A 15574-nucleotide genomic window follows, 5' to 3' on the forward strand; every position below is an offset into this window, starting at 1 on the left:
ACCCAGCTTTAATGGATACTTGACATTTTTGGGGGAAGAGAAAAGGTGTGGGTATTTTTAAAGCAAGCAGGCTTACACACAAATGCAAGTAGTTATAAACTAGTATTTAGGTTTACCTGAATTCAAATCCATTGTCGCAAAGTATAACAGTGATACCCAACAAAGTATAATCCGACTGGCGACGCAGAGCCGGCCTTAGGTCTTAGGAGGCCCTAGACAAAGTAAATAGGGTGGCCGAAATGAAAAAGAAAAAGAAAAAAAATTCAAAAAAATATGTAATGAATTAAAAGCCTTCCTGTGTCTATTTTTAAATCAACAAATAAATTAGTTGGAGTCATATAGATCTAGCATTAATAGAGTTAATATCTTTCATAGACGATTCATGATCACCAGACTAGAAATAATGTTTCCACATTTCACCAAATAAACAATGGTCATCTAACAAATGTAGTCTAACACGTAGATCTAAACATTTGGGAATAAACATTGAATCACAGTAGAGACTTAGAGCTACTCTGGTAGACAAAGAGTACTGGGGTTCTGCTATGTTTGAGATTAGATTCATGTTTTGCAATATTTTCTACAAAACAAATTTCTTTGAGTCCTATGCGAGGCACCCACCAATAGGCTGCCTAGTTTGCTAATGCCTAAGGCCGGCCCTCCGCGATGCCGTGATTTCCGCACCTTCATCACATTTACCCACGGCGCATAATGAAGCCTAAAATGATAATTTCCATTGGATTTGGAGGTGATGCGAGCCTGCATTTCCAGGACGAAGCTAGATGGACATGTACTTAATAGGGACACTACGGCTCATATTCAATTGCGTGGCTAACTCTGTTAGTGAGGTACTTATGATTAGATATTTTTATTTTTTTTTGCGGCGACTTATAAAGGGGACTAATTCAACTTTGAATATCACTTCAATCAAGTACAATTTCTTTTACTTGTGCGCGTTACATATATATATGTTTGTCCTTTTTTTCTGTATGCTTTATCTCTGCTTTTCACTTTTTTTTCTATCTATCTCTCTTGTGTCTTTTATTTCCTGCTTTCTATTTCTGCTGTTTATCTCTCTCTTTCTATCTCAATCTCTCTTCATCTCTCCTGTGTCTCTGTTTTCTTTCTTTGTCTCTACTTTTATGTCTCTTTTAATCTCTCTAGCCTCTATCATTTACTCTCTTTCTCTCTTACTCTCAACCCAGTCCCTATTTCTTTCATTCTTTCACTCTCTCTCTCTCTCTTTCTCTTAATTACTCTCTCTCTCTCTCTCTCTCTCTCACTCTCTTCACACATTTTCTCTCACTCTATTTGAGTCTCAAGTAAAAGTCCTCAGTCTGTTTGTGTCTTGAATACCTCGCCCCCCTCTTTCCCTTCCCCTCTTGGAGACCTAGGTCTATACGACGACGACCTCTGACTGAGCCTCCTGACCGTGACATCAACATTACATGCTCGGGGGGTCATTCATACCAACACTTCCATGACGAAGATCTATCATAATCTTACGTGTTTTCTTTCATTGTACAGGTGTGACACTCCAGACTGTCAGGTCAACTCAAACTATCCAGTAAACAAGGGGACATCAGAAAGCAAGCAATCGGCAGAAAACACAAAGACAGCAAACTTCTTGAAGCAATAAACAGAAGAGGAATTAAACATTTCAAGTCAAAAGAAATTATACACTTTCTTTTTCAATCAACTCTGGATAAAGCACAAGACAGTTTTTTTTTATTCAGGGATATTAAAAATAAAGACAAATTAAAAAAAATCTTGTTCAGAATACTGGATCAAAAAACAAAGACCATCCTTTACATGCAGGAATTTAAAATAAAAATACCGAAGACCTGTGTTTGTAATCAAACGACTTTCTTTATGTTCTAAAACATTTTTAAAAATATCTTTCTGGCATTTATAGAAACAAACGATTTTAGACAGCAATTTCTCGCTGTTTTTATTTTCGTTTTGTGTTTATCGTTTCACACTGACGTGTACTGTGATGTAATTTCAGTATCGGGACAGCTACACCATTAGAATTGCTTGCTTATTGATCTGTAACGAAATCAAATCATTGACCCCCTGTCTCTCGCTCAGGTAAGTAGCATAAAGTTTTTTTTATGAAATCATCGAACCGAAACGAGTATGTAACAAAGTCTAATATTTACAGTGCTTCCGATCACAAGGTTGGAATGACAGTATCTGAGACAGACACTGGAGCTATCTAAAAGTTAGTGCTGAATTATATTCTGACACTACACCTTACCAGATAGCTTCCAATCCAAGTATTCTAAGTTTTTCTGGGTTTTGTTTTCGCTTTTTTCTTTTATAGGCATAAATGTAAACTCTCTCTCTCTGTGTTTATTAGTAGCGCCAAATGATAGTACACTTTCTTATCACTCATCGAACCAATCGGAATGACAGAAGGTTTTTATATATAAAAAAAAATACTTGCATTTAGATAACAATTTGTTTTTCTAATAGATAGCGATCATTATTTTATCAAAAAATTGTTTTTCAAAGTTGTTTCAATCTAATTTTAATGTGATTATAAATTATCTTTAATCTTCACAGGCATTGGTAGAAGCTTAGACCTTCACATGTAACTCAAAAAAAAAAAAATTCGTTTGAATAGCTAATTGAACGAATCACTATCAGACATAAGACAACTCTGTGATAGTGGGCGTGTGTGTGTGTGTCGAATTAGTGCATAATTCAGAGGTCACTAAAGCAAACCAACACTTAAGATATTCCTACTAAGAGTACAGATGGAAGCTCTACTCTAAAAGTTCAATCTACAATCTTATCCTCTGTGACCTCTTAGCGGATTATAATAATCGTGAAAGCTCGTGCTCCTGGTGTCTGCTGAGACGTGAGTGTTCAGAGTGCCTTCGTCTTAAGTTACCCGTGAGCGGGTTTTTTCGGCAGTAAGTCTACGTCACCTCCCTGGATCTTTTAAAAACTTCAGGAGCCTACCTTCCTCAAAGCCGTGAACCATTTTCAACAGATTCAATTCAAAGTTATTAAAATATTGAAATCTGTGCGTGAAAGCCAAACTTGAGATTGGATTCTTTGATTCTTGGCGTGAAGTGAGATCCAGGCATTACAGAATCTATATTTACGGAAGTCAAGCGTGTGGATTAAAAAGTGTTTAGTGTTCTATTTCATATGTGGATAAATCCAGTTTGTGAATTAAGTGTTTCTCTGGATATTTGGTAAGGGAGATCTGCCGCTGGACAGCTACAGCTATGGATTACGACCTGTCGCCCAATCAGTGGTTAAAGGAGAGACAGAGGCGGAGAATAAAGGAGGGGCTGAGTAGCTCGGACATTGAAGCGGTAAGTACAGTTATGTGTTGATTGGTGTCGTCTGCTCTGACTTATAGGCCTAATTATGACAGCACATCCTATTTACATCACATTGAAACACAACACAATCACACAATCACTCTGCTCGATACACACTTGTTAACAGTTGTGTTCAGCCTGGGGCTATTTTAGGTGAGTTGCGAGAGTATGTGCGCGCGTGTGTGTGTGTGTACAGGATTCAGGTGTATGGACACCAGGGGTAAGTTGTGACTAACATGTCATGTAAAAATTGAAAGGAGCACACATTCACCAATTGATGAATCTTCACATTATTTCTTCTACCATTATGTTAAACTGTAGAAAAAACATTTCAACTGTAATTAGCATTCAACCACACACAACTTTCAGACTGGAAATATATTTAGCATTCAACCACACACAACTTTCAGAATGGAAATATATTTAGCATTCAACCACACACAACTTTCAGACTGGAAATATATTTAGCATTCAACCACACACAACTTTCAGACTGGAAATATATTTAGCATTCAACCACACAGAACTTTCAGAATGGAAATATATTTAGCATTCAACCACACACAACATTCAGACTGCAAATATATTTAGCATTAGACCACACACAACATTCAGACTGGAAATATATTAAGCATTCAACCACACACAACATTCAGACTGGAAATATATTTAGCATTCAACCAAACACAACATTCAGACCGGAAATATATTTAGCATTCAACCACACACAATATTCAGACTGGAAATACATTTAGCATTCAACCACACACAACATTCAGACTGAAAATATATTTAGCATTCAACCACACACAACATTCAGACTGGAAATATATTTAGCATTCAACCACACACAACATTCAGGCTGGAAATATATTTAGCATTCAACCACACACAACATTCAGACTGGAATATATATTTAGCATTCAACCACACACAACACTCAGACTGGAAATATATTTATTTCAAATTGAGAAAAATACTAGACTCGGGTTGACAAGTGTGGCTCAGGCTCAACAAATGCTACACTCGGGCTGATGTGGCTCAGGCTCAGGCTCCCCATGAAAATGTGACAGTTTAGTGTCACGCTCTACATTATGTCACTGCCCTGAATGATATGTGTACATATGAAAACATTGGGGGCGGAGATCATGCTGATGTAACAGTGCTTAAGTCACCCTGACCTAGCGAGTGGATCCGTGGTTATAAATAATGTCACTTTTGTAGCATTGTGTCTCACTTTGCTAATATCGCTGATAGTGTGTCTTAATTAGTTATTATAACTGTCGTCATCACTAGAAGGAGTGTGTGACAGGTGGATGAAATGTGATGTGTGTTTGGCGCGTTTAATGTCTAGGGGATGATTATTTTTAAAGCTATCACACACCAACCTATCAGCATATGAATCGGGAGCAGACACGCAACGTGACAAGCAATGAAAGATAGATACAAAGGTTAAAAATAAAAGAATATTTATTTACATAAATATACACATAAGAATGAAAAAGGGGGGGGTTGCATCTATCTCTAGTGAATACTAGATTTGATCATCACTCGTGCATTTAAAAAGACAGTATGTCACTTTGTCCTCTGACTTAGCTGGTTGTCCTGTTGATGTCGCAGCTGGCTGTGTCCTGGCTTGAGGTTCTGCAGCTGGAGGTGGCGCTCTAGCGGATAGAGGGACGCCGGTGATATAGTTCTTGTGGAGTCTCAATCCCCAAAATCTAATATCTGTAGTGGGCACCGTAGGGCGGGTGGCCGGCTACCGTGGGCACAAGGTTACTGCGGGCAGAGCTGATCTGCCGTGGGCAGCGTAGTTGACAGGATATGTCCAGTGAGTTGCAGAGGGTTGGCGTAGCTATGACGTCTCACACAGATCTGAATCTATAGGGACGTCGCACCTAATAGCTTGACAGGTGGGCTGTCGAATAGGTGGGCAATGCCGATAGCGCCAAGTGGTAGAGTTGAGTAGATCTCAGTAGGCAAGTGCAGTGCCGAATAGCACAAAGCACAGATGCAGGTAAATAGATCGTTGATCCAATGAATAAATAGGCAGGTAAATAGGCAATAGGTGATTCTTGATAGCAACTAGGCAAGTGCAGCGCTGATTGGCACTAAGCACATAGATAGGCCAGTAGGCAAATAGGCAGACACCTGAGGGAGGCTGCGGATAAATAAAGACAAGTTAGGACATGTCTCTCATGCATCTTATCGATGCCCTCGACTGAGGTGCATTCGTCAGATTGGTAAAGTTGCTTTAGAGCACAAAGGGGAGATGATGACAAATGGGATTTGGAGAATAGATGGCAGATTGTAGCAATATAGAAATGTACATACAAGGGGAAATAATAATATAAGAATGTACATAGAAGGGGAGATAATAATCTCACATAAACAACACAGGTGGATAGAGAAAGAAAAGGGTGGGGGTTGAATTGGGCGGTGGTCAGCGACCCAGATGATTGTTTACATATGACCGTGGGTCGAGAACAATGGAGCGCGCTTGAATGGTGTGTCCGTTCAAGCGGCGCAACTCTCATTAGGGTAAAATGAGTAAAGGGGAGATAATTCAATACAGGGGAGATCATTCAATATAGGGGAGATAATTCATATCCCTTTTCTAGACGCAGTATCAGTGCGCTAGTACAATTATCACGGTTGTCAGCCAAGATAAAGGAAATAGACTAAGATGTACAAATATATACATGGTTGCATCAATGATCAATTGAGCAACGTAGCATTAATAGATTAATGCAATACATAAAATTAACATTAGCCATGTTCATGTTTTCTACTTACGACAGTGAGAAATACACAATGCACTAATTAAATATAAATGAAATAATAAACTACACATGATAAAATCCAACGGAAATATACACAGAGTAATTAAGATGGAACTTGTGATTAAGTTCGGCTTACCACCAGGTATTCCTCTAGGAGGGAGAATAAATGATATAGTCCAGACTCGATCGACAGCGATAGAGGAGTGAAAGGGTCTGGCTTGATTTGAATCTACTTATATACAGGCCTGGAGAATGTGGGCGGACACAGGAAATGTCCAAGGCTAAGATTTATCTTACACGTGGGTGGATTTGACTCGAGGTGGGAGCCGCACCTTGGAATATCACGCGGTGTGTTAACCAGGGTAATCCCTTAGATCAAAGAGAGACGTGAGAGAAGGGGGGGGAGAAGGATTAGCTTGCATTCAAACCAAGGTGGTGTCAACCGCGACCGTCAGTCAGACATCCGGCGGATAAGACAAAAGAGATAGTGTGATTATCTTTCCCCGATCAAGGGCAGATAAATGAAAGGACTGGCCTAGTTTTCTCCAAGGTGGTGGACTAAGTCTAGCCTGGTATAGAGGAAAAGGTGGGGCGGGTGGAGAATTTAGGGGTAGGATGGTGAAATAATCAAAATAAAATAAATAAATAATGAAAAATAATAATTAATGCTGTGATAATTTAGAGCGACTCTGACAGCGAGTTTTTGACTTGTCACAGAGTGCAAATTTTTTTTAAAATTTCACTAACATTTAAATTATAATTTAAATAAACCTGGACTACAGACCAACATAAATAGTCGAATTGAATGGAAGTTGTTTTCACATCACAGTATTGTTTCTGTTCTGTTTTGTATTTTTAATGTTCTGAAGTAAGATTTTTGATATGTTACATTTTCTTTTCTTGTTACCATCTTCAATATCACACAAATAGATTTCTGCCTAAAGAATCCAGGGCGTGCTATTAGCGCCTTTTTTATCTGCCCCCTCCTTCCCTGTCCTCCTGGAGACCGACCTGGTCAGGGCTGAGAACGGATGTAAACACAATGTAGACACAATGTAGGCGCAATGTAGACACAATGTAGACACAATGTAGACACAATGTAGACACAATGTAGACACAATGTAGACACAATGTAGACGCAATGTAGACACAATTTAGACACAATGTAGACACAATGAAGACACAATGAAGACACAATGTAGACACAATGTAGACACAATTTAGACACAATGTAGACACAATTTAGACACAATGTAGACACAATGTAGACACAATGTAGACGCAATTTCGACAAAATGTAGACACAATGTAGACACAATGTAGACACAATGAAGACACAATGTAAACACAATCAAGACACACTGTAGACACAATGTAGACACAATGGCCTGTAAACTTTTTGTTGGTTTGCGTTCAGGATGAGACCAGCTGTAACAGCTTTCACTACGAGGACTCGTACATTGTGACCTAGTTTTCATTCTCTTTGATTGATTGGCACAGCTGCTGATTGATTCAAATAAATCAATAAAGATGTACATAAGCTGTTTCTATGCCTAGCTGTAACCTTGCTTACACCCTTATTAGGTAGCCGACTCTAGTTTGCGACCTCCCACCCCTCCCCAACTTAAGAAATTATTATGTTTTAAATAAGTTGAAACAAATTTCAAACTCGCGCAATGTAGAGCCATGAGATTTAGATCAGACCAGCAGATTAACCCGTCATTGCTCGAGCTCATTATTTAAACTAGAAAGTAATTTTTTTTTTTAATTTAAGACCACCTCTTGCCCCCCCCCCCACCCTTCCGGGGTTGTTTTGAAAAGGATCTTCCATGGCATCCGCGCGTCCATAGAATATACATCTAAAGTTTTATTATGATAATTGCACGTAGGTTAATTTCTGTAAGAAAAATACATGTTTTAAATATTATATGGATATTCGCATTTAACAAGTAGTAATGATATTGTGTGATTACTATTTTTATGGAACACTTCATGGATTTTATTGAAAATTACAATCTATATTATAAAGTAGTATGTAAGGCGTATGTATGTATGTATGTATGTATGTATGTATGTATGTATGTATGTATGTATGTAGGCTATGTATGTATGTATGTGACTTATAGACATCAAAACCGCTTGACCAATCTTGATGAAACTTGGCAGGAATGTTTCTTGGGTACAAACTTAGACCGTAGTGTATGTATTGTAGCCCTAAAACAAACTTAAGACCCTCAAAAAAAAAAAAGTTGTCCGACTCTATTACAGCTATAGTATTTTATGGATCTAGGCCATGTCTACAATGTTGACATGAGAAAAAATCGAAAGGATTTAGACCTAGATCTAATTTTAAGAAATACACTTTACGCAGATAGTTTTTTACTTTGACACATGAAAATATAAAAGAAGATCCATTAATTTCATTGTAAAATAAAATTAACCTTCAAGTTTGTGTTTCAAAACCATTTTTTACATAAATTAGTTCCTTATATCTGTGACTACAGATTTCCTGGCGAACATTCTTTCATTAGACAATACCGTAATGAATCGCGTACTAAAAATTAATTCGTTTAATTGTTTACTTTATAATCCCATCCCTAGATCTAAAACTCTAATTCAACTTTAAGATGATAAAACTTCTCTTCGCACAGATAGTTTTATATGTGAACAAATAAACATTCAAATTTGGTTTTCTAAAGCATTTTTAAGAGACTACATTCGTTTACGAAAGCTGCGAAGCCGAGGTGAGATAGGCCTAGATCTATATTCATTCATGAATCGCGTACTAAAAATTATTTCGTTTAATTGTTCACTTTATAATCCCATTCATTTAACAAAGCTATCGCTCTTTTCGTTTTTAATAGATATGCATGTATCGGCTTCGTGTAAACCCATTTTCGCAAAAACTAATTTTATTTTCGTAGCAAAAGAGAAAAAACTTGAAAAGATCATTAGCTACGTTTAACATACATCTAAATCCAATCCACTAGATTAGTAAACACAAACTTAGACCCGCAGGCCGCGGGTAATGTCAGGCTAGTAAAACATAAAACACTAAACCGTAGTTTACAAATCCAAAAATAAAACCTAATAAAATACTTAAATAGATACAAAAATGAAGAAACATTTCTTATTCCACATAATACGACACGACGGACACGTTGTATTTGTTCTTGCACTACATTCTTGTATAATCTTTATCTCCAATTACTTTCTAGACTCCCTGTTATCCCCAAACACAGCGAGTTCATTCCCCTTGGAAAGTGTTTGTATCTTTAGTGTCATTGAACTCAACCGCAATGTTAGACTTAAGTCCCTTGTCTAGGAAAAGTTAACTCCTGTACTCGATGGTATATAGATCTTTTTGCGTTTATAGTTACTGTCCCTGTCACTCATTCTTGTATCTGTGTTGTTGTTGTTTTTTTCATCACTCTCCATGACATCATGTTGACCCATGCACTTCATCAGAGTCAATCATTTCATTCTTTAGGAAACATCAATGCCTCATTTTTAAAGGCCAATCTACATTCACTTTGTAGTCAATGTTCTCAAAAGGTGACATGGCAAACAGAGTTCCGTTCAGCCCATCCAATGAACATTCCATGAACATTCCATGAACACTCCATGAACACTCCATGAACATTCAATGAACATTCAATGAACATTCAATGAACATTCCATGAACATTCCATGAACATTCAATGAACATTCCATGAACATTCAATGAACATTCTTTATACTTGATTTTGTCTTCGTCTTCACAATTATTGAAAAGATGAATATAAAATCTTACAACCACACCTCGTCAAATGTTCTAATTTAACCTGATACTGGATAACTAGTTAATGACAATATAGTAGAGGTAATAATCCTAGGGACTTAAGTAAGGATTGCAGACCCCCACCCCCTTTTATATGTCCCATTGCGACTGCATCAACCTTTTTAAACATATATGTGTGTGAGAGAGAGAAAGAGAGTGAGAGAGAAAGAGAGAGAGAGAAAGAGAAAGTGAGAGAAAGAGAGAGAGAGTGAGAGAGAGAAAGAGAGAGAGAGAAAGAGAGAGTGAGAGAAAGAGAGTGAGAGAAAGAGAGAGAGAGTGAGAGAGAGAAAGAGAGAAAGAGAGAGAGAGAAAGAGAGAGTGAGAGAAAAAGAGAGTGAGAGAAAGAGAGAGTGAGAGAGAAAGAGAGAGTGAGAGAGAAAAAGAGTGAGAGAGAAAGAGAGATTGAGAGAGAAAGAGAGAGTGAGAGAATTGTGTTTTGATACTTGTTCTTTATAATTAATAATAATATTTTATTTCTTTAAAAAAAATCTGTTCTAAATCTTCGAAGTAGTTTTACTTTGTATATTTTACATGCTTTCATAAGTTCCTTCAAGATTGAAGATTTTTACATTCAACCCAAACCTCACGCAGGACGGCTTGGGATTGAGGCGGGCAGCGCTTGAACCCGTGACCATCGAGGCAACAGTCCAGACCACATACTACAGGCTTTCATCCATTAGACCAGTTGCTAGACTATGACCTCAATCCTAATTCCTTGAAAACTTTACAAAATTGTTATGAGTAACACTTAGTCCAGATACCAAACCATAGAATCGCATTTCGTATTAGTATATGTCCCTTTGTGTACTGACTTAAAGTCTTTTTAAAACCTAGTATGACAGACAAACACTGGTCATGAATAGACGATCATGGCAAAAGATAATACATTCTTTTGAAAAGGATTGGATAGTGAATGTATTCCTGCGTACGTAGGCCAATAATGTATCATGATAAGTTCTCTACCAGTGATCGATCTCATATTGAGCTTAAAAAGTCAGTCAAGTAGTTGGTAAAGTGTGGTGTATGGACTATGACTGGTAAAGGGTGGTGTTTGGACTATGTTCAGTATGTAATTTAAGACACATAGTAGCAGTTAGAGGAGTCTTTCAATCAGACACAAAAACAAACTGAAGGAGTTGTGTAGGCTGCTCTGCGACCTTTCTTTCATTGTTAGTTGACGTCTGAGATAAGAGTACGAAGAGAAACCAAGAGAGTGGCAGAAATGGAGGAAGTGGAATAATGAGAGAGAAAGGATGGGGGGGGGGGGAAGAGAAGATGAGATATTTATACAAATATATATACATGACATGAGATATTTATACAAATATATATACATGACATGAGATATTTATACAAATATATATACATGACATGAGATATTTATACAAATATATATACATGACATGAGATATTGATACAAATATATATATACATGACATGAGATATTTATACAAATATATATACATGACATGAGATATTTATACAAATATATATACATGACATGAGATATTTATACAAATATATATACATGACATTAGATATTTATACAAATATATATACATGACATGAGATATTTATACAAATATATATACATGACATGAGATATTTATACAAATATATATACATGACATGAGATATTTATACAAATATATATACATGACATGAGATATTGATACAAATATATATACATGACATGAGATATTGATACAAATATATATACATGACATGAGATATTGATACAAATATATATATACATGACATGAGATATTTATACAAATATATATACATGACATGAGATATTTATACAAATATATATACATGACATGAGATATTTATACAAATATATATACATGACATGAGATATTTATACAAATATATATACATGACATGAGATATTTATACAAATATATATACATGACATGAGATATTGATACAAATATATATACATGACATGAGATATTGATACAAATATATATACATGACATGAGATATTGATACAAATATATATACATGACATGAGATATTTATACAAATATATATACATGACATGAGATATTTATACAAATATATATACATGACATGAGATATTGATACAAATATATATACATGACATGAGATATTTATACAAATATATATACATGACATGAGATATTTATACAAATATATATACATGGCATGAGATATTTATACAAATATATATACATGAAATGAGATTTATACAAATATATATATATATAACAACAAGATAGAAGACTACCCCATGCCAATGGCTAGGGAAGAGGACTAAAGAAGCAATAAAAAATAAAACCCAGATAAACCTAAAAAGGAAAGGGTAACAGTGAGAGATTTAGAGTCATTTGTACAAAGCTTACATTAACTCACTCTGTCTGTCTGCCAGGATTCTTGTACACGTCTGTCTGTCTGTCTTTCAGGATTCTTGTACACGTCTGTCTGTCTGTCAGGATTCTTGTACACGTCTGTCTGTCTGTCAGGATTCTTGTACACGTCTGTCTGTCTGTCAGGATTCTTGTACACGTCTGTCTGTCTGCCAGGATTCTTGTACACGTCTGTCTGTCTGTCTGTCAGGATTCTTGTACACGTCTGTCTGTCTGTCAGGATTCTTGTACACGTCTGTTTGTCTGTCAGGATTCTTGTACACGTCTGTCTGTCTGTCAGGATTCTTGTACACGTCTGTCTGTCTGTCTGTCAGGATTCTTGTATACGTCTTTTCTCCTGCTTCCCTTTTCACGGATCAAGTTAAAACTGTGCACATTTATTTGTTGTCTATACACAACACATGAATCTATCGAAAAATTTAACTAGCGAATCAAGTAGTAATAATAAATTAATTTTGTTTGATAAACAAAATTTTTAATACATCTTGCAGTATTCAGATATGTGGCAATCTCTTTCCCTCCTTGGGGAGGGGGGGTTCAAATAATTTTTAGACTGGGAATAAAACGTGAAAGCACAGATGTGAAAAATAAATACAGATTTTAGGAAGAAGAAGAAGGGTGTGTGTATGTGTTTTCGTGTGTGGGGGTGTGTGGGGTGTGGGAGGTGATAAGGGCATCAAAACACTCTATCTCCAAGAAAATCTATAGTTTCATTTATTCTACCACTTATAGTCTCCCCTTTTTACACGTCACTCACTCTGGAATCCATCCTCCCAGCTTTTAAAGTTCCTTATACTGTTTCTTCTTTCTCTCTCTCTCTCTCTTTCTCTCTCTCTCTCTCTCTCTCTCTCTCTATCTCTCTCTCTCTCTCCTATCCCTTTCTCCCCACTCGCTCTCTCTCTCTCTCTTTCTCTTTCTCTCTCTCTCTCTCCTGTCCCTTTCTCCCCACTCGCTCTCTCTCTCTCTCTTTCTTTTTATGTTTTCTCTGTCTCCTTCATTGTCTCTATTTGTCTCTCTTCTGCTTTCTTCTTTTCTTCATCCCTCTCTAACACACACACACAAACTCTCTCTCTCTCTCTCTCTCTCTCCTCATGTTGCCTGCTTGTCTGTCTCTCTATTCTTCTCTAGAACCCAAACACTTTGCTCAAGAGACTCGTCTTAAAAAAACCTATTAAGAACAAGAAATAAGAGCCTGTATTTAACAGCCATTAGAGCTCTATTTACTTTAACCGGCCAGTCTCTTAGCCACTTCCTCGCCCCCTGACTGTCTGTCTCTGACCGCTGTCTGTATTTCTGTAATCCCTGGTGCCACTTGATGTAGCAAATGCTCGTTGGATTGTGGACACTAAATAACTGGAAAACATCGACCCAAAGTGGCCAAAGTCTACTGTTTGTTCTCGACGCTGAGCGAGTGAGAACTTTATTTAGATTACTTTGTGCTTGTAAGCAAATGTAATGTTTTGTGAAGGTCAATAATTGTAAGACCTACAAGACTGCCTTTAGTTGTATATTTTGAGACTAGGCTGAGAATGATCTATGAAATAGTTTTGACTTTCGACACATTATACAAATTTCAATACCTGAGATTCCATTAAATCGTCATAAAAAAATAAAAAAAATAAAAATTAAGTTCAAAGAGTTATCTCATTTTTTCTATATAAAAAAACAAATGTAATAAATTAGTTGCTGTTTTTTTTTTTAAATGCGTGTATTGTCTTCGACAAAGTATAACTGTAGACATTTTCAATTTGATCTGAGTATAGGAAGCGATAGAACTTATAACCACAAGATTAGTACCAGACAGACACACAGACAGACAGACACAGACAGACACAGACACACAGACAGACACACAGAGTTTATTTAAGCTTTGTAAATAAAATATAACATACGTGAATACTTATTCAATTTTTTTCCACCATTCTAAAGTGTATTGAAGACTAAGACTGCGTTATGGATAAAGGCGTTGACCCAGGTTTTAAAATATTGGTCGATCCTGAACCGTAATTATTGATGCAGCTTAAGAAACATTATTTGTAGGATTTCTAGATAAGTTTATTTACAATCTTTTTTACCATAATTGTATTTAAAGGCTTTGTTTTTAGCCCGTAACATTTTTACCTAATTTACAATACAATAAAAAAAAAAGTAATGTCACAATTGGATGTTTTAAATACACAGACCCAGAAGAAAATACCCAGCGGTTAAATAACAAAACCATAAATCTAGACTATTAACTTAATTTAACGAGGAAGACATTTTGTATTTCTATTTTTTTCTATTTCTATTTATTTCTATTTCTATTTCTGCAAAACGAAAAGAAAAACGTGTTACTAGAAATGTTTTTAAAAAAAATGTGTTTGACCTTGGAGATGTGTTCAATCGAATATTTCTTGGTAACTTTAAGTGTAACGGCGACAGTTTAAGGCTTGACGTCCTGGTCTGTTAAAAGTGCTTGCCTCATTAGTTATGCTGTTTTAGAGGCTAATTATTTGCACCCATTTTTAGACATAGAGAACCCCCCCCCCCCCAGATGAATCTCATGAAACTATAAACAAATGGTGGGGTATGGCAGTGGGATGAAGAAACGCAGCCTAGTATATCTTCCATATCAGAGGTAGGTTCTCAAGCTTTCAGAGCCCCGTGATAAAAACTACATCAATGCATAGTATATTAATTAAAAAAGCAATAGAAAAAAAAAATTGCATTTTGTTGAAAGTATGTACTTCATTTGTTAATTATTATTTTTGTTTGAATGAAACTTTAAATAACAAATTAATGACTTAGGTTTATAAGATTTTGTGAGCGTATTACTGTTCTGGCTCGATTTTCGTAAGTATTAGCAGCAAATCTAAAAGAGCGAAAATTTCGAGTCGGTTTCTTTTATTTGTGATGAGTTTCCTAATGGCACTGAACCCATGTTTTACGACATAAGAAGACCGGAAAGTAGGTCAAAATTTCTGTAAATATAATCCACAATGCAGAGTATAAAGTTGAAGTCTAGTTTTTTAGACATTAGCTTATTTTTCCCCAATTGTGGATATCAATAAGCAGAGCAAATTGGAGATCCCCTTCCAGACCATGCGGTTTATAGGGCAGATGATGTAACGGTCTCCCTGTTTCTGTGACCCCATTTAACGAGGGTGTTATGGGGCCAGCATAAAGATCAACAGTCTTAACTTTCCCCAGCTAATGCCTGGTACCTATTAGAGCTGGGTGGACTCAGAGGCGCCC

General features: G+C 36.4%; 1 protein-coding gene across 1 annotated transcript in view; it reads left to right on the forward strand.

Annotated features, from left to right (window-relative positions):
* Positions 1-1917: 1917 nt before the first annotated feature.
* Positions 1918-15574, forward strand: part of LOC106066265 (5'-AMP-activated protein kinase subunit gamma-1-like) — a 236018-nt gene continuing 222361 nt past the window's right edge. Inside the window, exons 1-2 of the mRNA XM_056020636.1 lie at positions 1918-2091; positions 2569-3332. Of these exons, the coding sequence (XP_055876611.1) occupies positions 3243-3332 (90 nt within the window). The 5' untranslated portion in view covers positions 1918-2091; positions 2569-3242. The remainder of the gene's footprint in view (positions 2092-2568; positions 3333-15574) is intronic.

The sequence above is a fragment of the Biomphalaria glabrata genome, chromosome 1 (genome assembly GCF_947242115.1).
Source record: "Biomphalaria glabrata chromosome 1, xgBioGlab47.1, whole genome shotgun sequence".
NCBI lineage: Eukaryota > Metazoa > Mollusca > Gastropoda > Planorbidae > Biomphalaria > Biomphalaria glabrata.